The 23,437-nt window shown below is 36.2% G+C and overlaps 1 protein-coding gene across 4 annotated transcripts; it reads right to left on the bottom strand.

Annotated features, from left to right (window-relative positions):
- Positions 1–21,300, bottom strand: LOC150101320 (uncharacterized). 4 transcript variants are annotated; one of them, XM_090400489.1, is made up of 3 exons: positions 21,213–21,283; positions 5,030–5,114; positions 1–743 (listed from the first exon to the last, which is right to left on the bottom strand). In XM_090400489.1, the coding sequence occupies exon 3, from the start codon at positions 717–719 to the stop codon at positions 198–200; it is 522 nt and encodes a 173-aa protein (XP_090256615.1). In that variant the 5' UTR covers positions 720–743; positions 5,030–5,114; positions 21,213–21,283; the 3' UTR covers positions 1–197. The 4 variants fall into 4 exon arrangements, 3 of the variants coding, with proteins under 3 accessions (XP_090256615.1, XP_090256613.1, XP_090256614.1); XM_090400487.1 differs by lacking the exon at positions 5,030–5,114 and having other exon boundaries at positions 21,213–21,300; XM_090400488.1 differs by lacking the exon at positions 5,030–5,114 and having other exon boundaries at positions 20,936–21,286.
- Between the last annotated feature and the right edge of the window lie 2,137 nt (positions 21,301–23,437).

Raw genomic sequence — 23,437 nt, 5'->3', positions numbered from 1 at the left:
AATAATCACAAACCGTGAACTTTAGTTTTTTTTTAAAAATAACTACAGCACATCATGAATGCCGGAGGAGTTGGTATAATTAATTTCTCCAAAGTCATTTGAAAATAGTAATCTCTTATTAAAAAAATGAAAAAAAGAAAAGAAAATCTAGACTTCATATATAACATATATACGTGTTAACAATTTTCATTGAGCAATTACAATTTTCTCTTAGCTGTCACTACTGTCACAGGTACGGTCAGTTTGCTTCTAATTGTTTGTAAACATCGGGCATTCGCTCCACAATCATAGAAAGGAAGGAAACAAAATACACAACTGAAGAGAAAACCTAAAGGCATCCAAACAGGAAGCAGTCCACTAGAGAAAGCTTTAGCATTTGCTAATGATCCACCACCAGATGACTTATTTTGAAATTTTATCTGAATGACATTCACCCATCGATAACGAGTAAACACTAACACTTCAACGAAGGAATGGTTGCTCTCTGTTTGAAGGCGATTCAAAACATAAACGACACCGTGATTGCTTTGGGACTGCAACAGATGGATCGCATTTTGTACATCAGTTGCACAAACAGAAAAATTAGCAGAAATTTCCCAAGTCTCCTGAAACTGATGAAGAGCTCTCATTACTGGTATCCACACCCCTGGTTTCAGCTGGGCTTGAATATTTCCCTGAGAAGAGCATAAACACGACGCCTCTGGTACGGTCGTTTCCATTGCGATTTGATCCTGTGTGAAAACCTGGAACAAAAACACACGGGGTTTGAGATACTTGAAATGAAGCTAAAATGAAACAATTATTAGACAATTATTATTTCAGCTAAGTTATCACTAGGAAAATAAAAACTACAACAACAACAAATTAATGGCAAAACAAATTTCAAGACTGACTGAAAACATTTCTTTCAGATTATTGGAGGTGGCATGTATAATAATAATTATTATGTTACAGCTAGTTGCTTAAAACAAAACGAGCCACTCTTAATTATAAACTAGAGTGCTCACGTGTTACAAGGGTTAAGCGCTATGACCAGTATTACTAAAGCAGGAAACTTATCGTTCATAAGTTAACAAAATATTGTCAGAAAACTCGGAGCAGATTAATCGCTATGAAGTGAGATCAGAAAGCATCTGAGCTTCATCGTAAATGGGGTGAAAACTTTAGCTTTCGGAAATTTAAAGCTTCCATTAGCAGGCTGACAAGTTTCTCAGATTTAGTTGTCATTCTGTTGAAATGAGGAGGTCGACTCCTACGTTTTCAAAATCATTACTGTATTACCATAGCAGATCCTTTCAGACGAATGGTTAGCCTCAAAAAGATGGAGGTCATCCATCTTTTTGAGGATGGAGGTCATCCATCTCCAACTTTTCAAAGCTTTCTAGTAATAATAATAAATAAATAAGGTAAAGGCAAAAGAAGGCATCAAATAGCGAAAATATTTTTTTTTATTAAATATTTCCTTTATTTTTGCTCTGTGCGATTGTACTAATCATCACAATTTTTTTTTTCCCTCGTAAAACTTGGTGCGACAGGGATGCAAATATAACGAATTAAAACTTAACAAATGTCAAAATTAACGAGCCTAAATAATGATGGAAATAATGGGGAGCAGCAGAGAGTACTCTTGAGAGGATCCCCCAAATGCAATTTATCCTCTTTTGTCCTCTCGACACGAGAGGACAAAAGCAGCCAACTCCTTTAGGTAAGGGTGGTAGAAGTATTCGAGGCTATTGTCCAGTCGCCCACTTAGTGTACCTGCTAGTTGCTATCTCTCACCAGTGCGCTTCGTGTTGTAACCTGTGAGATACACGAGGATTCCAGGACACCAATCGGCGAAGTCACGAAAACATCGGAAATTATGTTTGGATGTACATGTGCAGGGAATAGAGAGTCTGAGAATAGAGTCGTCTGAACGATCTTGTGATTTAGTCATTTATTATATGGTGTAAATCTAAAAATATTTATTTATTTCATTCTTTGGTAATCTTTTTTTATTTTGCAATAAACCCTTCGAAAGAAATTAGCTTAAAAAACGAAAGTGCATGGTTAACGAAAAATTCAATACTGAATTTCTGTTTCTTAACAAAGTTAATAATAAATGTGAAACTTGAAAAAAATTGTTTGTCGGCATTTACCATCCACCATGGGGGACCGTAGTGATATTACTGACCATATGAAAACCAGAAGAGAAATCTGTTGAAGAAGCATTAGTATCTACTGCAAAACTTGGTAGTTATCAAGAATATTGCGTTAGAAGACGATTTAGCACGTGCAACTGTAGAATGACTTTTCATTTAGACCGAATGACTTTTCATTTAGACCAAATGACTTTTCATTTAGACCAAATGACTATTCTTCTGTATTAATAACAATCATTTTCGATTCCAGATTTGGGCATGGACGAAAAGTAGAGCGATAGCTGTTAATGTGTTGGCCCGATTATTTAGCAGAACTTCACAAACAGTTCGTGATGTCAGTTTTATATCTGTGACATCAGACGCTTCCAACAGAAAATCAATCAGATTAATTCCAATGACTGTTCGATTTTTTTCATCCAATTCATGGGATCAAAATAAAGCTTTCGGAAATTCCTTCTGCTGAAAGTGAAACATCCGACATGATTATTAACGCTGTTGTAAATCCACTTTAAAAGTTCAACACTGAAGATAAAAGTCTGTGTGCATCACAACCAATTCCAAATCTTTTGGAATTGGTTGTGATGCACGCATAATTCATAACTGCGTCCAAAGAAGCTGGGATATTCTACTAATTGAGATAGTAGCTGTAATTGTCAAAACTTACAAATATATATATACAGTATATACGAAAATTTTTGTGAACGAAGCTAATGTCCAATTAAAAAAAAAAAAAAAAAAAATGCAGTACCTTCAGAATTTCTTTGTTGATGGTCATCAATCGGATTTTCGAAATATGATTACATTCAGTGCCGCGCCGAGGGTAGGAGGCGCCCTCGTGCAAAATGTTTTTCAGCGCCCCCATAAAATAAGTTTCCATGAAAAATTTTTGCGAAAAATTTTACTTTGTTAAAAGTACAAAACAGTTCATACGCATACATAAAAATAAATGTTATTTAACAGTAGTAGAACATTGTAATCACTGAAATTCATTAATAAGGAATTTTTAATAATAAAAATTTTCAAAAATATTTATTCCTTGATATATAAATATCAACAGAATATATATATATTCTATTTATTATACCCAAGGTAAAATACTTTCTATACTTTTTACATATATATATAAACAAAAATTACTTTTATTTTAATATAAAAAGAAATATTCCTTTTGATATATTACTCTGAGATATGCTTTTATCTATATAACAATTAGGATAAATGTAGATTTATTTTACATATTTATCCGTCTTGCTTTAGCCGCCACAAAATTTTTAATAATATCTTTAATGTCTAATGAATCAATATTATTATTTTCAATTGATATAATTGATAAATTCGTTAGACGCTCTCCAGGCATTGTTGACGGCAAATAATTTTTTATTAATTTCAGTTTTGAAAAACTTCTTCCCCCTGATGTTACGGATATCGGTAATGTTCAATAAATACGCATCACCATCGCAGTATTTGGAAACGTGCCGTTAATTTATTTTCGTATATATAATTTAAAACATCCTGAGGAGTCGAATCTTTTTTTTAATAAAAGATTGCAAAGTTTTTAATTCCTCAAATAAAGTCATACCATCAATATCGCGATTGTCGGAATGTTGATTGTTGCTCAGTTTTAAGTGCAAATCTTTACAATGTTTCATTAAATCTTCATCGCTCTAATCTTTTAATTTGCTAATGTCTCTTATAACTTTAAAGTCTTCGCTATGTTGTTTTAAGAGAATGAATCTTTCCGTGACTGAAATTATTGTCGTGTCTAAAATCGCGAAGAAAAAAATTATTTTAAAATTTTGTTTAGGATCATGCATTGTCTCATCTGATGCTTTGTAACCAAACATTTTGTTTTTGTTCTTTTGTGAATTTCTGGGAAAATAGGATCAATATTAAAATTGCTTGCTACTTCTTTTGCAGTTCTAATAATATTTTCAAAATATTGGTCTGTTCGGTGAGTATTTAATTCTTGTATAACATAATCAAGATTTTCTGTAATTTTTCCTATATCAAATGCCGGATTCTGCATTATTTTGCTTGCAACATTTACGAGACTTAAGATTTCGTACCAAACATGAACAGAGCAAATAAATTTAAACGAATAAATCTTTGAAATTAAGTTGTCTGATTGAACTCTAGAATCGATAACTTTAGTTTCATCTTCTGTAATATCAAAAAGAGCCTGGTAAATTTCCTTGATATTATTTTTAAGTGGTTTATTGCTTCTACTCTACTTTCATCTAGTAGCAGAAAGTGGTTTCAAATTTAAAACACGAATATGTTTTTTTAATATAGCTAAACGTTTCACAGATATTGAAAAATAATTATATAATTCCTGAATTACTCCAAAAAAATTTACAGTTTCAAAGGATATCTTAGCTGCCAACATAGGTTATAGGAATATAGGAATCAGAATTAATATTGTTGAGAAGTAAATTAATTGGCAAGGCAAAAACATTTTTGTACTCATCCCCAATTCTCAAAGAAACCTTAGAATATCAGAAATTTAAGGATGTTTTAATTTCGCAATATTCTAGATTAAGAAGTATTGGCCCTAACTTATGGAAACTACAAAGAGTCACACAAAAAGATAAAGAAACTGTCACAGATTTTTACACTCGTTTATTGACACTGTCCAACAGTTTAAATGTGACTAATGCTGAGGAACCCCACTAAGAATGGATTACCTTCCAACAATTTAGAATAGGATTACATGATTATAAGAAGGGGGATACTAATCTAGAAGGGTGTTTTGAATTAGCAAAAAAAGGAGAAAGAGGATCCTAGAGGAGATGCATCAAATTTCCTCCACAAGGCAAATGTTAGCCCAAGATTGTAATGCTTAAGTCCCTTCCTTATCATCTCTTATGTATCTATCAGGTGGCACTCACCTACCAAGGGCAACAGCAGAGAGGCTTTCTGTTATCCCTCAGGAACTATCTCTGGATAGGAAAATGATAGAGAAGTCACTCAAACCTGAAGGAAAGGAAGATGAATACTCTATATTAGATCCTCATGAGATGACAAACCTAAGTTAATAAGTTCAACTAAATCTACTGACAAAATCCCTTCTAACCTTGAGACTCTAAAAGGACAAGCTGAGCCTTTAAACCTTTGCAGATATGATCAATCATCTGACAACCTTATCAGCTATAAAGACATCCCAGATTCCTGTGGTTTCAATTCTCTAAAAATGCAAAACGTAACTATAGCCAAAGTAACCGGGAGATTGCCATTGTCTCTCGTACAAGGCTTAGTCAAGGAGATTCCTTGCGAGATACTTTTGGATACAGGCGCCCATATATGTTATTTCAAGTTCCCTGGTAAGCAAATTTAATAATCAAATCTCTGATAATGCCTCCTTGTTATAAAACCCTATAAAGATGACGGGCATTGCTAGGGTTGAAATGATCGCAATAAAGAAAATAGTCGCTAACATACACATTCCTTGCTTTCCAATTTCATTCTCACATGAGCTAGTCATTCTTCCTGAGATTGCAGACACAAATGGTCAAGACATTTTGGGTCTAGATTTCCTAGAAAAGAATAAATTCATGTGTGATTTTGCCTCAGGAACCATTGTATTGAATGGCATAAGTTACCAGCCAAAGTTTTCAAAAGGAACTGAGAACAAAGAGCATGATACGATGGAGATAGAAGTAGCAAGGCCCGATGAGGGTCTTGAAAAAAAAAAAAAAAAGAGAAGTTATTGAATGAAGCCATCAGCTCAACTGAATCCGAGACTACAAAGAGTAAAATTGAGGAATTTATTCAAACGATCTTCTTAAAATATCCTCGAGTCTTTACGGAGGATGTCAGCTCATTAATCTGTGCTGAGAAAATCGAGCACTCTATTCAGATTACCATGGATTCTCCCATATACATAAAACAGTACTAGACCCCCCCCCTTCCCTAAAATATTTGGACAGACTTCAGGACCTCTTGAGTAAATATGAAAGGGTGGGAATCATAGAAAAGTCAAACACCAGATGGAACAGCCCCTTCATATTAGTAGAGAAACCTGATGGGTGTCTAAGATTTATCTTAGACCTGCGTGAAATTAATAAGGTCACTAAGCCCATCGATTTTCCCCTTTGCAACATAGAAGAATTGCTAACAAGTCTGGAGGGAGCAACGTTCTTTTCAAAATTAGACCTGAACTCTGGCTATTTCCAAATTCCCCTTAGGAAGGAAGATAGTTTTTTGCCTTCACAACTCGTTGGCAGAAATATCAGCTCTGTCAACTTCAACAGGGGCAAGAAACTCAGCCATGAACTTTCAGTGTCTAATGAACACTGTTCTCTCAGACATGTTGGGAAAGGGACTCATGTGCTTTCAGGATGACCTGTTGATCTACACCCAGGACCTGAAGTCTCACATGAATATCTTGAATGGTGTGTTGGAAAGATTAGACAAATCAAGACTATCACTGAAGTGCTCGAAGTGTAAGCTCTTCATGAGGGAAGTAGAATATCTAGGCCATGTAGTGAGCAATAGAGGCATTATTCCCACTCAAGAAGATGTCTCTGCCATCCTAAAAGCGAGAATCCCTATTTCTGTGAGACAAGTTTGAAGGTACTTGGGAATGGTGAATTTTTATAGAAAATTCATTCCTAATTGCTCCCGAATAATGCAACCCATCGTCGAACTGACCAAAAAAGGGGGAAAGTTTCGTTGGGGAGAAAAACAACAGATCGCTCACAACTCTCTCAACCTTGCACTAACCAAAGCTCCAGTCTTAGCCTACCCAAAACTCAAGAAGCCCTTCTATCTAGTTGCGAATGCTTCTAATGACACCATTGCTTCCATAGTGGAACAAGAGGAAGGGGGAAATCTTAGACCAATAGCGTTCATAAGTAGGAAGCTCTCCACATCTGAAAGGAATTATTCTGTAATTGAGAAAGAAACATTAGTCATTGTACATGCCCTAAGAAAGTTCAGGTACATGCTGTTAGGGCAGAAGATATTTTTAAGGTCAGACCACAAACTTCTGACATTCTTGTCTTCCATGAAAGACGAGAATCAGAGAATAATCCGCTGGGCATTGGAGACACAAGAGTTCCAGGTAGAGGTAAGCTACGTTCCTGAAAAGCATAATGTAGTCGCTGACTACCTTTCCAGAGTGCTTGATGAAGAAACAAGAGAGAACTCAGATTATGAGGAAGGAAACATCAAATTAATAAAGACAGGAGGAGAACAACAAAACCACATCACCTTCAGAATTGGGACAAGGCGTCCATAAGGGAAGCTCAAAAGCAAGACCCAATATGGGGATAAATTTATATACAGATCCAAAAAGGAAATGGAATTTTGGAAGAACATTCTTTCCTGCAATCCCTATTCGTAGATGGTTATGGTCTTCTATTGGCAAAACAAGACTTCACTGGATGTTGGAAAAATAAGATAGTAGCTCCCACGATAATGATCCCCTGGATACTACATTCCTTTCACGATGCAGGTTTGGCAGGTCACCAGGGTTTTTTCAGAGCAGAATAAAAGATAGGTATGTATGGAAAAGAATGAGAAGAGATGTCGAAGCCTATGTATCTTGATGTCTATTGTGTCAACGTAAGTCAGGTAACGGAAAAAAAGGCTCCCCTCCAGCCCTTTCCCATTTCAAGTTGTGGCAATGGACATCATAGGGCCCCTCCCAAAGACAGTGAAAGGAAACCGATATATACTAGTGGTAATTGACACCTTGTCTACATTTCCCGAGGCCACTGCTATGAAGGACCAAACTGCCCAGACTGTGGCGAACAAATTCTTTGAGCTGATAATTTCAAGATACGGAACCCCCCAAACCCCTTCTCACTGATAAGGGAACAAATTTCACAGCTGAAGTCATGCTTCAGTTATGTAAATTACTGAAAATACAGAAACTGTTCACTACTCCCTACCATCCTCAAGGAAATGGGATGTGTGAGAGAATGAATCGAACTCTGAAGCAAACCTTATCTAAACTTGCAGATGGTCAATTAACTGATTGGGACAACTTCCTCTCACACACACCCCTCTTCGCCTGTAGAACAGCGTTGCACTCTGCTATAAGGGAGGCTCCAGCTGTGGTCCTATACGGATTTGAAACCCCTTTCCCTCATGACTTTAAGGACTTGAAAGATAGTTCTGGTTTCCTTGACATAGACGAGTATCTTAACAACCTGATTTCTGAGAATAGAGTTGCATATGACCTTGTAGCAGAAGCCAGTCAGAATAGCTCACAAAAAGCCAGAGCTTATGCAAATAAGATAAGAAGGTATAAGGAGCTAAAGCCTGGGAACCTCGTGTTTCTAGAACAGCAACCCAGCAATAAGAGAGAGGGGGGGAAATTTGGTAAAGGTGGTGCAGGCCCTTATGAGATAGTTGATAAAACATCCCCTGTGAACTATAGAATAAAAGAAATATCGGGACAAAAAAGAACCATAGTTCTCCATTCAGACAGATTGAAATTAATTAAAAATAAGCCAGATCGTCTGGTCTGCCTGGGAGATCCCATTGAAAAGGTATGGGGTAGAAAAAGAAATTATCAAAGAGTGAGTGAATTTGGAAGAAATAACTTGGTATCAGAAAAAAAAAATGAAACAACCTAGGCGCATCGCCGAAAGCCTAAGGAAGGATTAGTATACTGAAGAAAACCCCCTAGATTACCAATATAGAAGATATACTAACCTCGAACGTGATAACAGTAGGGAATCTAAGTAAGGACGGAGAAGATAATACATGCGCTATAGAAAACACAGGAAGGAGTTTCATCCAAACGAGATATAACCTAAGACCCAGAAAAAAAAGGTAGTAGAAGTCTGATTCCTCCACCAATGGATCTTATGTGAAACATTTTTCTTTAAAGAAAAATTTTTCAGAGAAAGAGTAGGCCTTTGTTAAATTATGAATGAAGGTAATTTATAAATTATAATACTTCATTCATATTCAACATAATCCTCGATTTCATAAGCAGAACTTGTATATATTATTTATTGTTTGTCTCTTGCTTATAGTGTGTTATTCATATAATTGCCTTGAATTTTGTTTATTATTATTTAATAATATAATCTTAAGTAATGTAATAGTTACAAAAAGGACTCTGTATAAAAATGTCATTCATTTTATTTAATTTATTCCTACAATAATATTGTAAGAAATTATATATATGTAAGTTTAAAATACCCTATAAAAACTGATATTTTTTATTTAACATTACTGAAAGAGAAAGTAATTTTATGTAATTCTTCTGATTGAATTTGATTGGCTGTTGTCAAGGAAACGGAGTTAATTTTAGATAGCGCGTGCGTGGAGCGTGAGCTATGGTATTCGAAGGGAGAAGTTGATATAAGCTGAACTGGCTAGAACCGGATTTTGGAGGGAAGAATGAAGATATTTTATTGGAAAACGAAAGTAAACAGGGGAAAAGCATTCAGGACAGCACAGAGTGAAGTAACGGGTGGCAGTAAAGGGAATTTGGAAATGCCATAAATAAATTAAGAAGGGACCGGGAAATTAATAGGCAATTAGAAATATTTCAATGGAATTCTAAAATTACGTCGAATTCCAATTGTTTTGAGAAAGAATAGTGCAAAGCTGAAATTAATGCATAGAAGAAAATAAGGAATAAGTAGATTACCTGAAACGAGTGCGTCAAGACTTGTGAAGCTCTATGTTTAATATTTCAGTTATATAGTGAAGATTCCTTTTGAATAGTGTTACTTCAAAGTGATAGTCAACTTCAGTTTTAAGTGTGCCTATAGTGAATCCAATGTGCAAAGGATGTAACCCGGTAAGAGCAGTCCATTTTTTACATTTCAGTGTGAAGAAATAAGAGTTAGCTCCGCCCGATATATCTTAACATTAACTGTGGCGAGCCGAAGTATACAGCTTTAAAGTGTTTCCCCCCTTGAAGTGATAACTGCCTCATAATTGAATTAAGTGTTTGTTGACTAAGAGAGAATTAGAGAATTCTACTTTAAGAATATTTACTGTAAGATTCTATAACATTGAACTGCGTGAACCATTTTTAATTATTTGGAAGAATGTAAAATTGACAGCTGGATGTCTGATGCCTAATGTTTTATGTTTGATATGAGTTTGAACTAAGTTTATTTGCATTATCTTGTTTTCAAAGTTATACTTAATGTACATGTTATGTAACCCTGCATTAAATGTTTTGTTTTATTGATTCCAATTTGGTGTTTCTCTGATTCTCTTTCATTGCACCGCTCATAAAGTTTATCGGACCTTGTGGAAGCCTTAAATGATAATATTAACCTCAGCCTGTAGAAAAGTGACATTGCAAGAGTGTATTGATGATTGATTGCACTCTATTATATAGACTAATCTGAATATAGGGTGGCAGAGGGTAATATAAATTTCTCTATGTTTCCTTCATTAAGCAACCAACAATTAAAAAAACAGATAAATTAAATAAAAAATAACGTTCCTACAAAATGGCGGATTCAAAGCCAGGATGTACGACACAACACTTGCTTTAGCACCTGTACAGAGAGTATTTTATCAATTAAACATATTCTGGTCTACAGAGAAGAGTAAATTGAAAATATCAACAATTCGAATTTTATTAACCATAAAATGAAACTATGAAGAAGACAGTAGGTCATTTTATGAAAAAAAAAATAATAATATGAAAAAAAAAAGCATTCTTAATAAAAAAAAAAATGCTAGCGGCACGGTTTTAGAGACAGGCAGAAGCTGATTGAAATACGTGAATATTTACCAAGTACAATTATTCAGCTTGTGTTTTTTTTAATGTTTAGATAAGCAATGTAACAAAGTTTATTTTGCTGTAATGTACAACGATATATGTTGTTTTTATTTTCTTTAGAAAGAATTCGTTTTAACAAAACTGATTAATAGGACCCCCAATATAATAAGTATTTCAAAATATTATATAATTTTAATTATTGCTCACTTCACTCTCAAAAATTTCTCCCCGTATGAATGACAAATTATATGGCCGCCTTACTTAGAGAACATTGCTGGAGACCGATTACGCAGATCAAGGTCATGCATAACGATAATAACTGCAGGCACAAAATTTTTGCTTTCAGAATTTAATTTGGAGGCAATTTTTGAACTTACTATAAAAACGAATTACACGTATACGATAAATCATACTTGCCACTTATTTCATTTAGTAATTTATCCACTCCGATATTATTTTAATTAGTTACCACAGGCAGTGTGGGTGAAATGGCGCTGACGTCACCAAGTTGCAGAGGCTTATTTAGCGTCTACTGTCTAGCCAATATAATAGCTTAAACTCGCGCAAATTGTGATGGACTGTTGTAGCTACGCGCATTTAAGCGAATTAATTCACTGCTTGCAATTGTGCAGGTTATATCTAGACAAAATAAAGGACAGCATTAATATGATGAATATTACATTAGGGTTTTCGTGCGTTAAACCCTCCAAATGTCACTGTCAAATTTAAAGAAGAAAAGAACTGCACATTCATTTAAATTCGAGTGGCAGAATACTTATAGGTTATATGGTGTTCAAACGGCAACACCAACGTTGCTGTCAACATAAAAATGTGTGACTTACGCTATTATTGTGAGCACAGGCTACCACACACATTGAGTGTGAGACTGGAAACTTGCGCATATGTATGCTATCGCTCATTTTAAAATGGCAGAACTCTACTGTACCATATAAATTTCGATTACACCAAAACCGACTCTACAGTATGTGTGTGTGTATAACGATGTAAATAAATATTACAGCATGTTAAACAGTTTTTTGTTGAGGGTGAGGCACACCGTAAAAACGTGCTTTAGAGAACGTTGGAGCGCATACTAAATGGACCCCCTTTCAACTCTGTATGCTATCGTCTTTAAACATTCGGAAGATGTTTAAACAAACGTTTAAACATCTTCCATTAAAATTTAGTTAAAAAATTATTTCAAAACTAATGAATCTGTTTTCCTATTAGGAAGATGTTTAAACGTTTGTAAAAGTTCGTAAAACATCTTCCTAATAGGAAGATGTTTTACGAACTGATTTTTTTTTAAAAAAATCTATATCTTGAATAGGGTTCTCAGATTATTTGAAATTGCTCCAACTACAATACTGGTGTGTTACAGGATCTCAATCTTTCGCTGGGAAATGTGATATTCATGAAGATTTTTTTTGGGGGGGGGGATCTGGAGTTTTCTTATCAGTTAAACATATCGCAATCACTGATTTTGGTAATATCGTATTTAAAAATTCCTATATGAAAAGGCAACACTTTTAGTAACTAATATGCATATATGATTTAACTAAAAGCATTGGAATCTAAATACTTTTACTAAAAGTATACGTTTCAGGTTAATTGACATTTTAGTTAACCTGGAACAATGTACCCTCTGTCCAAAAAGAAACCGATCTTTTCGAAAATAGAGAAAACTAGTGGCGCCACCTGTTGTATCTTTTTGTTGTCGAAAGCGGCAACCTTCATTAGTGTTGTATCAACTGTTTATGACATTTGTTTCATTAGAAGCCGAGTTATAGTGTGTTTTGACAAACGATTATATAGTGCCAAGTGTGTTTTGACAAACGATCGGTCGTCACGATATTCATGCCGTACGCAACGAATTCTCGCTATCAATCGCTTCAAAACTTCGAGATAAAACTCGCCATTGACCGTTTGGCCAGGCGGAACGCATTCTTTGTAGATAATGTCCTCTTGGAATCGTAGAAACAAATCAGCATTTGTTTACTTTTGACTTCTCAAAGAGACTTTTCGGATGGTGGTCTCCACTCAGCACTTTGTTTCCAGCTCATACTCAAAACACCAGGTTTTGTCCGGTAACGATCGTTTCAAGGAAGTTTGAGTCTTTACGAGCGGTTTTAAGAGGTCTTTGCAGTGTCCAATTCGATACATTTTTTGATCGTCGGTCAACTTCTTGCGAACAAATCGCGAATTCAATTTACGAAGACCCAAATTCTCGGTCAAAATGTTATGCATTTTGTTCATTTTGTAATCCCTAATTCATCTTCAATCAATCTCATGGACGATTTAGAGTTTTCTTTGATGAAATCACGCACTTTTTGTTAACTTCGCTCAGTCAAGTTTTTGGACGGCCTGGCTTTTCGTCGTCCTCAAGCGTCTCACGACCACTTTGAAATCGCTTCAACCACTCGTAAACTTGAATACGGGATAATCATTCCATCACCGTATGCTTTTTGAAGCATTCGATGCGTTTCGGTAAAACTTTTACCAAGTTTAACACAAAAGTCAATCGCAGCTCTCTGTTTGAAACTCATTTTCCGACCGTTCGTCAAAACACAATGTCACTCTTGGCACTATAACTTGGCTTCTAATGAAACAAATATCATAAGCAGTTGATACAACACTAAGGAGGGTTGCCGCTTTCGACAACAAAAAGATACAACAGGTGGCGCCATTAGTTTCTTCTATTTTGGAAAAGTTCGGTTTCTTTTTGGACAGAGGGTGTACTCTTTTGACCTCAGCTTAATTCCACAATGAATTATTTGTTTAGAAGTAGCACTCTTCACAGTAATTTCTTATTAGAGCTGTAACGGCAACCATTTTTGATTTTTAAGAACCAATTATATATATTTACAAGCAACCCTCGTATAACGCGGTCTACAAATTGTAGTAACCCTTGTTCAACGCGGTTTCGATATAACACAGTCTACAAATTGTAGTAATCCTTTATCTTTTCGTATATTTTTCACCTCACGACTTAAAAATCAAATTTTATCTTCATTAAATTTGTGTCTGCCCATATCGCGAATGTAGTTATAAGTAGCGAATTTATTTATTATATTAGGGAAATACTCTTTAGCACGCATGTACGTCAATTGTTTACCGTATAAAGTATTTATTGTTGAAAATTGTCTTCGTTTTCTGCCAGGAAAGCATTAAAAATCACAAATGTTAATCTCAAGCTGAGCACTTTATTTTCTAGTGAGTTACATAATTAATATGCAATGCTATTTTTATGTAAAAAATTTATTTTTCTAGTAATGGCCACGAAAACTGCAACGAAAGGAAAAAAAAAAAACACTGAAAAGAAACTCCATTTTTCTCGAAGAGAAAATTAAAATTTTCCTATGGGCCAGCAAAAAGGCATGGGTTACAGCTAGCATGCTTGAAAATTGGGAATCAAGTGTTTTGTACCCGATATATAAATTTACACACACACAAAAGAATATCGACTTCAGAATTCTACTAATTTTAGATAACGCACCAGGTCACCCAACAAATTTAAGACACCCGAATATTAAAATGACTTTTTTGCCGCCTAATACTACTTCACTTATTCAACCACTCGACCAAGGAATAATATCAACATTTAAGTCATATTATATTTGACGAACATTCCAATTAATTAAAAAAAAAATGGAATCTAATCCAAACATAACGCTGCCTCAAGCGTGGGAAGAGTTTTCAATATTAAATTGTGTGAAAATTATTTCTCTGTCCATTAAGGGATTACAACCCCATACACTAAATGCTTGCTGGGAAAAAATACGGCCTGAAGCTGTCTGAAACAAAATTTCGTACCTCCAGTGGATGCCGAGCTAAGTCGTATAATAAACGTCGAACACATTTTTGGTGGAGAAGGCTTTTGCGATATGGTTGAAAACGAAATTAGTGAATTAATTGATGGGGAAACAGATTTAAATGAGGAGGAACTGGTACAATTAATAGATGACGTCGAACCAAATGGCGAGGAAAGTTCTGCCGATTGTGATGAATCCGTTAAAGCATTCAGTTTAAGGAAATTAGCAGAAGGATTGGACTTAGCAAGAAAGTTCTGAAGTTATTTTACGGATAATGATCCCTCAGTGGAGCGCTCCGGAAAATTCACGAGACAGTTGGGTATTTGTTTAGCTCCATATTGAACTTGATAAAAATTGCAGCATAGTGGTAAGCAAGGTCTTATTACTGACTTGATTGATAACTAAACCAGCTGAAGTATGTAATGAAAATTACACAAATGATGTCCAAGAGATTTCAAGTGATGACGACGTCCGGCCACTCGTAAATAAAGAACATCTAGAAATGTATTTTTGAAGACGGTGATAACGATTAAAATATGCACCTTATTTTAAATAAAAATATTTTTTTGGTTTATATAATTAAAAAAAAAAAAAAACGATTTCGGAACCTAACCCTACTTTTTCTATGTGATCTGAGTCTCACATAACGCGATTTATATAACGCAGCATTTCTATGGAACCTAACATCCGCGTTATACGAGGGTTACCTGTATATACATATATATATAGGAGGGTGGTCTGAAAAATTATCGGCCTAACAATTTATAATCTCAAAATTATTTTCATTTTTCAACATAACCTCCCTTAAGACTAATACATTTATTCCAGCGATGCTCCAGCGCCATTATCCCGTCTCTGTAGTGATTCTCAGTAAGATTTGCAAAATACCCCTCTACAGCTGCAATCACCTCGTGATTCGAAGAAAAACGCTGACCAGCGAGGAAGAGTTTTAGTTTTGGGAAGACATAGAAGTCAGAGGGAGCCAAATCTGGGGAATAGGGTGGATTTCCAACAATTCAAAGTGCAGATCCCTTAATTTTCCCATTGCCCAAAACACTTTTGTGGGCAGGTGCATTGTCCTGATGAAAGATGATTTTTTTTCCTTCTGCAAACGGTCTTTTCTCACTAATTTTTTCGTCTAGTCTTGTTAAAAGATCGGAATAACATTCCCCAGTTATTGTTTTACCCTTTTCAAGATAATTAATAAACAAAATGCATTTGGCATCCCAAAACACCGATGCCATGACCTTTCCTGCTGATGGAACCGACTTCGTCTTCTTTGGCGCTGAACAACGGGACAACATGTCCACTGTTTTGACTGCTGTTTGGATTCTGGTGTGTAATGGTGAATCCAAGTCTCATACATAGTAATAAATCGACGCACAAAATCACTTTTATTCTTGTTAAAACGCTCCAAGCACTGTTCAGAAATTTTCATGCGAGTGCGTTTTTGATCTGCTGTGAGCAAGCGCAGCACCCATCATCTTGCGCAAAGCTTTTTCATTTGCAATTCTTCATGGAAAATATATCTTACACGTTCTTTGGAAATGCCTATAGTCTCAGCAATTTCAAGTACTTTGACTCGCCGGTCATCCAATATCATATCGCGCACTTGATGAATAATTTCTTGTGTTGTTACACTTTTTGGACGTCCTTCACGAACACGAAGATCATCTTCGTGGCTAGTACGGCCACGTTTAAACTCGGCAGCCCATTTCTTAATTGTCGAAAACGAAGGAGAAGAGTGCTCATAAACTTTTTTGAACTTCGAATGAATTTCTTTTGGCGTTAAACCTTCTTTTACAAAGAATTTTATAAACGCACGATACTCAATTTTATCCATTTCAAGGGATACAGACAACACTTTTGTTCAGACAGCTGTATAAAACAAACTACTTGATAGAATGACTTGCAATTTCACATGGATGTTTATGACAGAAGTACCAACTTAGAAAAAACGAAATCTTGCTGATAGTATTGCCATCTATGGTCAAGGCCGAGAACTGTTCAGACCACCCTCGTGTGTGTGTGCATACACACACACACGTAGAAAGTATTTTACCTTGGGTATAATAAATGTTAAAGATACCAAGCTATTTTAAACCTGGTTTTACTCCATTTCCCAAGTAAGCAAACAGACAAATAAGTCAAGTTTGCGCCTGCACGTAATGCAAGTCTAGCTGACCCTGCAGGTAGTGCAAGACCAAGGCAATGCATGATAAAAGTAGAATAAGCTCTGATCACTAATCTTAATATTTACCCTTAATGCAAAGCACATCTCCTGGAGGAGATGTATGATGCTTTGTATTAAAGGCAAGGGGCCACTACCCAGACCGGTTTCGACCTTTATTGAGGTCTCATCAGTGGGAGCCAGGCTAGAAACACCAAGATTTTAGTAATACAGAGCTTATAAGTATTTTACCAGAACAAGTTACCATAAGGTGTTTTAACCTTATTAAATAAAAATCTCAGGAGGAGATATAAATGTAGAAAGTATTTTACCTTGGGTATTTCTAGCCTGGCTCCCACTGATGAGACCTCAATAAAGGTCGAAACCGGTCTGGGTAGTGGCCCCTTGCCTTTAATACAAAGCATCATACATCTCCCCCAGGAGATGCGCTTTTCATTATGGGTAAATATTAAGATTAGTGATCAGCGCTTATTCTGCTTTTACCATGAGTTACCTTGGTCTTGCACTACCTGCAGGGTCAGCTAGACTTGCATTACGTGCAGGCGCAAACTTGAACTAATTTGTCTGTTTGCTTACTTGGGAAATGGAGTAAAACCAGGTTTAAAATAGCTTGGTATCTTTGACATATATATACACATACATACACACACAGAGACACACACACACACACACACACATATATATATATATATATATATATATATATATATATATATATATATATATATATATATATATATATATATACAGGGTGTTCGGGATAAATTTGACATATTTATAATTAATTATATTTTTCCGTAAGTTACATGTATTAACACACACTTCTCTTCATTTAAAAGTTTGGACCCTTCTTCATTCATATACAAGATGTCAGAAAGGATGGATAGCTGGAACCCACCTGAATCATGGAAGAGAATAACTTGTATCATGATGATTCGTGCCCGCCATCAAAATAAGGATATTACGACTGCTGCCCAATGCTCCCTGAATACAGTAAAAACAATCAGGCATGAACTAGAGACTTGCAATGGTGACTACGAGGATGTAGCAAGAAGAAAGATCCCTAGCAGACGATCTGATTGCGTTCGTACAGCAGAATTCCTCGCAAATCTGCAGTAACAGGTGTTGAAGAACCCTGGCATTGGAATTCGGGCTTTGTTCGTGGAGTTGCTAACTGTAGCCAAGCCCTGGATAACAAGGGTAGCCAATGGTAGGCCGTATGTATGGCAGCAGGATTCGGCCCCTTGCCACACCTCTGGGAAAAGTCAAAAATGGTTGTCTGAAAATTTCTACGACTTCACCAGTCCAAATGTTTGGCCTCCAAACTCCCCAGACCTTAACCCCATGGATTATTTTGTATGGGGCGCAGTTGAAAAAGACACCAATCGCACTTCCAGTAATACAAAAGCCCAGTTAATGGATAAAATTAAAACAGTTTTTGCGGCCCTTCCCAGGGAGACTGTAGCATCAGCTTGTTCGAGGTTCCGAAGCAGAATTGAAGCTGTGATCGATGCTAATGGTGGTTATTTTGAGTAAATCTTGTTGATAGTATTGTAATTAACTCTGCCTGTAATGTTTTTTTGTCAATTCATTAAATTTAATAGATACAAAGATTTTCTTTTTCCTTACGAAACTGTCAAATTTATCCCGAACACCCTGTATATATACATTTGCAAGCATGCAAACCGATCCGTGAACACACACAGGGATACAGCCAGTAATACTTCGAGGCATAGGGGTGACCATTCTATTCTCGTATTTCGGTTACGAAATCCAAGCATGCTTGGAGGGTTGTGGGCATTAAAAAAAAGGCCTGTTAAAGCCATTGAGATAGAGATAGATACCAAGAAATTGTCTATACTTGGTTTTAATGCTTACACACTGTGCTTGGAAAGAAGTCAATTGATTCCATGGGTAAGAGGCATTATGCCATGGAACAAGTGACGTGTTTGTAGCCGGTATAAATTGGAGGAACATGATGCTCCCAAGTCAGTGCAGGTGTGTCGGTATTAAATAGCTGCGAGAAGTGAACTGACGAAATTTGAAAGAAGCACTGTGATAGGAGTTATGTTGCAAGCCTCTCTGTTCGGCAAATTGTTGACAATATTGGGCCGTCCCAGGTCAACAATTAGTGGCACCATACTGAGATGGAAGCACAGGGAGTCAAGTGCAAATGCCACCCGCAGTGGACGACTCACCGAACGTGGCCGCAGAGTGCTACGAAGAATAATATGTAAAAACCTCCATTCATTGGTCAACACGTTGAATGCAAAGTTCGGACATTGACTACAACACGAATCTGCACAAAAAAAAAAAAAAAAAAAAAATCAGAACCGAAGCTCATAACATGGGTTTCCATGGTAGGACCATATTATGCAAGCCTGACATTACCCGAACCAACATGCAACGTCATTTTCAGTGGTGCAAAGAGTGTTTACAGGGGGACGTGGAAGCTTAGAAAGCTGTGTTATGGAGCGATAAATCGCCACACCGTCTACCGAGCAGATGGATGGGTGTGGTGAATGTCCCCTACCAGAGTGCGTAACCTCCTAGTATGAAATTTGGAGGCGTTATGATAATGTGGTCCTGTTGTCCTGGTTTTTCCTATGGCCTCTGTTTGTGGTGAATTTCGAGAGGCATCTGAACATTCTGGACAATGCAATGCTTCTTACTTTGTGGCGTTTCTACGGAACTGATATTGTCTCTTTCAGTAACAAGACAATGCACCGCAATATGCAAGGCTGTTGCTCTAACTGCGTGGGTTGTGGGCATGAACGTCACCATATTTGACTGGCCTCCACAGAACGCTGATCTCAACCCTATTGAACATTGAGATGAAACGGAGTGTCGAGTGAGGTCAAGGGACTTCCTCCCCATAAACAGTCCAGGACCTCATTACATGCTACAGGAAGCATAATCCAATTTCACAATGATCGCTATCGCACTTGTGGAAAGTATGCTCCGCAGGATTGTTGCAGTCATCGCAGCAAAAGATGTGGTTGTCATGCCATGGCTGTTTGTTTGTTCTTCCCACTATGATGTCCGTTGACTTCTTACCAAGCAGTGTATTTCATACTGTGTATATTGCGCGAAAGGCTTGTTAAACTGATAATGGCTATAAGCTGTAGAGGGGAGAGCACTTCAAATCCGCAATGACTAGGGGCATTTGAGTTGTATATAGTGACATGGAAACCAGATGGATGAGCTTACTTAACACCTTTTGTGCTTCCTTTCTCTCATGAGGGATCATCTCCTATAACAATTTTACAGGAATACTATTTTTCAACACATCTAGAAACACAAGATTTCGAGTTAATTGTCGCGAGTGTAATAAGATCATTACCCCGAGCAGAAACAAGCAAAATAAATAAAGTAATAATAAAATAAAACTTGTAGATATTTGATGATAATTGAATTCGTCTGTACTTTAGGGAGGGGGGGGGATTGTAATTCTCATCAGTGGAGAACCGATTGCGTTTTTTTAAAAATATTTTTTATTATTTATTTTAACAGTGTTAAAAATTTACCACCACATCTTCGTGTGAGTGTGTGTATAATGACCTAAAGCATATCTTTTAAAAACTGTTTAGATACAGTAAATTCTCCTGCAACATTAAAAAAAAAAAAAAAAAAAAAAAAAAAAAAAAAAAAAAAAAAAAACCGCTATCTCGTTACCTTTTGGTTGAAAGGCCAAGAACTATAGGTGTATATTTCGATAATTTCAGACATAATCAATGAGGAATTTGGAGCGGGATGGTTTTTTTTTTTTTTTTTTTTTTTTTTTTTTTTTTTTTTTTTTTTTTTAAATCATTAGCATGATTAAGACAATGAATTCAGTTCCTGGAGTACATTGGTGGCACTAGGCTGATCAATAAATGATTTTTATGTGCATCCATCAAATGATTGTACATTAGCACCGTAAGCGGTCAAAACCTGAACCACATTCTACAGATCAAACGTGGAACTCTTTCAAGCCACTTCAAGTTCAACTGTGCAGGATGGTTGTCTCACACAAAACCTGCAAGTAAATTGAAATATTAAAATTTTAATTTAATTAAAAATTAAGATGAAAATATTGACTCACTCAAATAAACCTCTGTAGAACCAAAGATCACACCAGACGTTTAATTTATATGCTAGTTTTTCTGGTAGCTGACAAGCATAAGTTACAGTGAAACCTATTCATCCAGTCAACACAATATCAGGTATCGATGACAAGCACATTGAAGAACTTTTTAGGTATTTAAATCAGTTGTAGTTCTTTTTTTTATTTTCGTCAAATTATAACATTATAATAACTAATATTTAATGAAAATCGGACAATGATAACACCCAAATGAAAGATCACAAGCTTTACTCACTTTCACTTCATGAGTCATTCATAACGGACACGTGAAGCTAACAACTTTACTACCTGGTTACACGCCCATCACAGTACCGCTATCTTACTTCGTTGAAGTCATTAAATCGTTGTGTACAATGTTACTGAAGCGACATCTAGCACCAGAATGAAAAGTAAACCGACTTTTTGGGCGCAGGAAGGAATGAAGGTAAGGAAATGTGAAAGTAAAATCGAACATTTACAAAAACTGGAGGAGAGCTAAAATCAGAACTAATATTAATATTGAGCTATTGAAACTGCCTCAAAATATGAAGGTTTTTTTTATAATTTTTTTTTTTTAGTAATTAGTTTTATGCACCGACCGAGAGTTCACTTACGAAAAATACATTGCTCTGACATTTAATTTCTTTAGTACTTTGCTCTCTTAAGGTTTCTGAAGAGAACCAACCAGTTCAAAACAGCTGCCAGGCCAGTGAAACCTTTATCAAATGCACTAATAAAAGACGAATATATGGACACTTGCAGAACGATACTGACTGGATGGGTTAAGCATAAATGCTTTTTATATTCCACTCCATCTGAAAAGGAAAGTTCTTTGGGTGGAGAATTCTGAAAGGGCAGTGAGATTAACTGTGTTCAGCTGAGCATAGAATTGATTTGGGTCTCTTGTATTTGCAGAAATCTGCTTCATTATAGTCTGAAACTTGCTTGATCAGTGGGTTCGGATGATTAATTGTCTTGATGAAGAACTTTTCAGCTAGGTCTTGAAGGAGGGATGTGATGTAGGGAACGTTGAATTCTCTGTAAATTTGGGAGTTTCTGATAAATCACGGGGCATCCAAACTCATTCCCAGACATTTGTTCTGTATTCTCTGCAGCTTTTGAATATTTGTGTTCGAGGTATGACTCCATGCAGGAGATGCTTAAGTGATGACCAGGCGTATTACCATCTTGTATATGAGTAGTTTGTTTTGAGTATCGAATTTACTTTTTCTGTTGATCATTAGGTAAAGCTGTGCTATTACTTTGGATGTCTTCGAATTTATGTGTTCTATATGATTTGTGAATTGTAGTTTATATCGAGAATTACGCCTAGATATTTGACTGTATTCTGCCATGGGATTTTAACTCATAGTAAATGTATATCTTCCTTGATTTGAGGCTTTTTTCTAGTGAACAGTATGGCTGAACTCTTCTGTGGGTTGGCTTGGATTCTCCAGTCCATCAACCATTTCTCTAGTGTGTGAATACTGTTTTGGAGTCTTTTGATAGCTAGTTTGGGGCTGAGAGATCTTGCTAATAATGCAGTCTTATCTGCATATAATGCAGTGATTGTTGACTTGGGTTTTGAGGGATATCAGCTATATAGATAGAAAACAGCAATGGGGCCAAGAGCGAGCCCTGTGGCACTCCCGCCAGAACCTTGCGTCTGGTTGACACAGTTTCATTTATTTTGACTTGCATATATCTATCTCTGAGGTAAGAGTGAATTATTTTAACTAGATTAGTAGGCATATTGAATGTGATGAGCTTGTAGAGAAGACCCTGATGCCACACCTTATCAAAAGCCTTTGCAGCATCTCAAAAGACTGCAGATGTATGAAGGTTCTGGTTGAAGCCTTCGGAGATGTATTCGATCAGCATATGGATCTGCTGAATGGTGGAGTGGTTTTTTCTAAATCCAAATTGCTCATTTGGGATTATACCTAGTTTATCCGTTTGTGATTGAACTCTTGTGAGGATTACTTTTCTGCGATCTTTCCAAGGTTAGACAGAAGAATGATAGGCCTGTAGCTTTCAGGGAGTTGGGTGTTTTTTCCAATCTTTTTGATTGGTGTGACATCTATCTTCCATGTTAAGGCGAAATACTTGAGTCTGAGGTTGGCATTAATTATGTTGGCTAGATGTACAATGGCTTTTTTGAGGATTAGTTTGACTATTTTGGTGGAATTGTTTGTAATTCCATCTAAACCTGGATCTTTATTGTTGTTCAGGTGAGTTATAATATTTATAACTTCTGTTGGAGAAGTGGGTGTGAGAGGTTCAAGGTCATCGTTTTGATGTGTTATGGCCTGCCAGACTCGGCGGTAAATCTTGTAGATGAGATTAATATTCAAATTTTCATAAGAGGGGTTGCATTGAGTTTCTAAGCTGTCTGCCAGAGCCTCTGCCTTTTTCTTGTCAGTATGGGCTATTCCCTTCGTGGTCTGAATTGGGGGTAAAAGTTGCCTTTTAGTGCAGAAA

Source organism: Typopeltis vanoorti, chromosome 11, assembly GCF_054136105.1.
Source record: "Typopeltis vanoorti isolate ZY-2024b chromosome 11, IOZ_Tvanoo_1.0, whole genome shotgun sequence".
Lineage (NCBI taxonomy): Eukaryota > Metazoa > Arthropoda > Arachnida > Uropygi > Thelyphonidae > Typopeltis > Typopeltis vanoorti.
The sequence above is the reverse complement of the archived record's forward strand: the minus strand, read 5'-3'. Positions and strand labels throughout refer to the sequence as shown.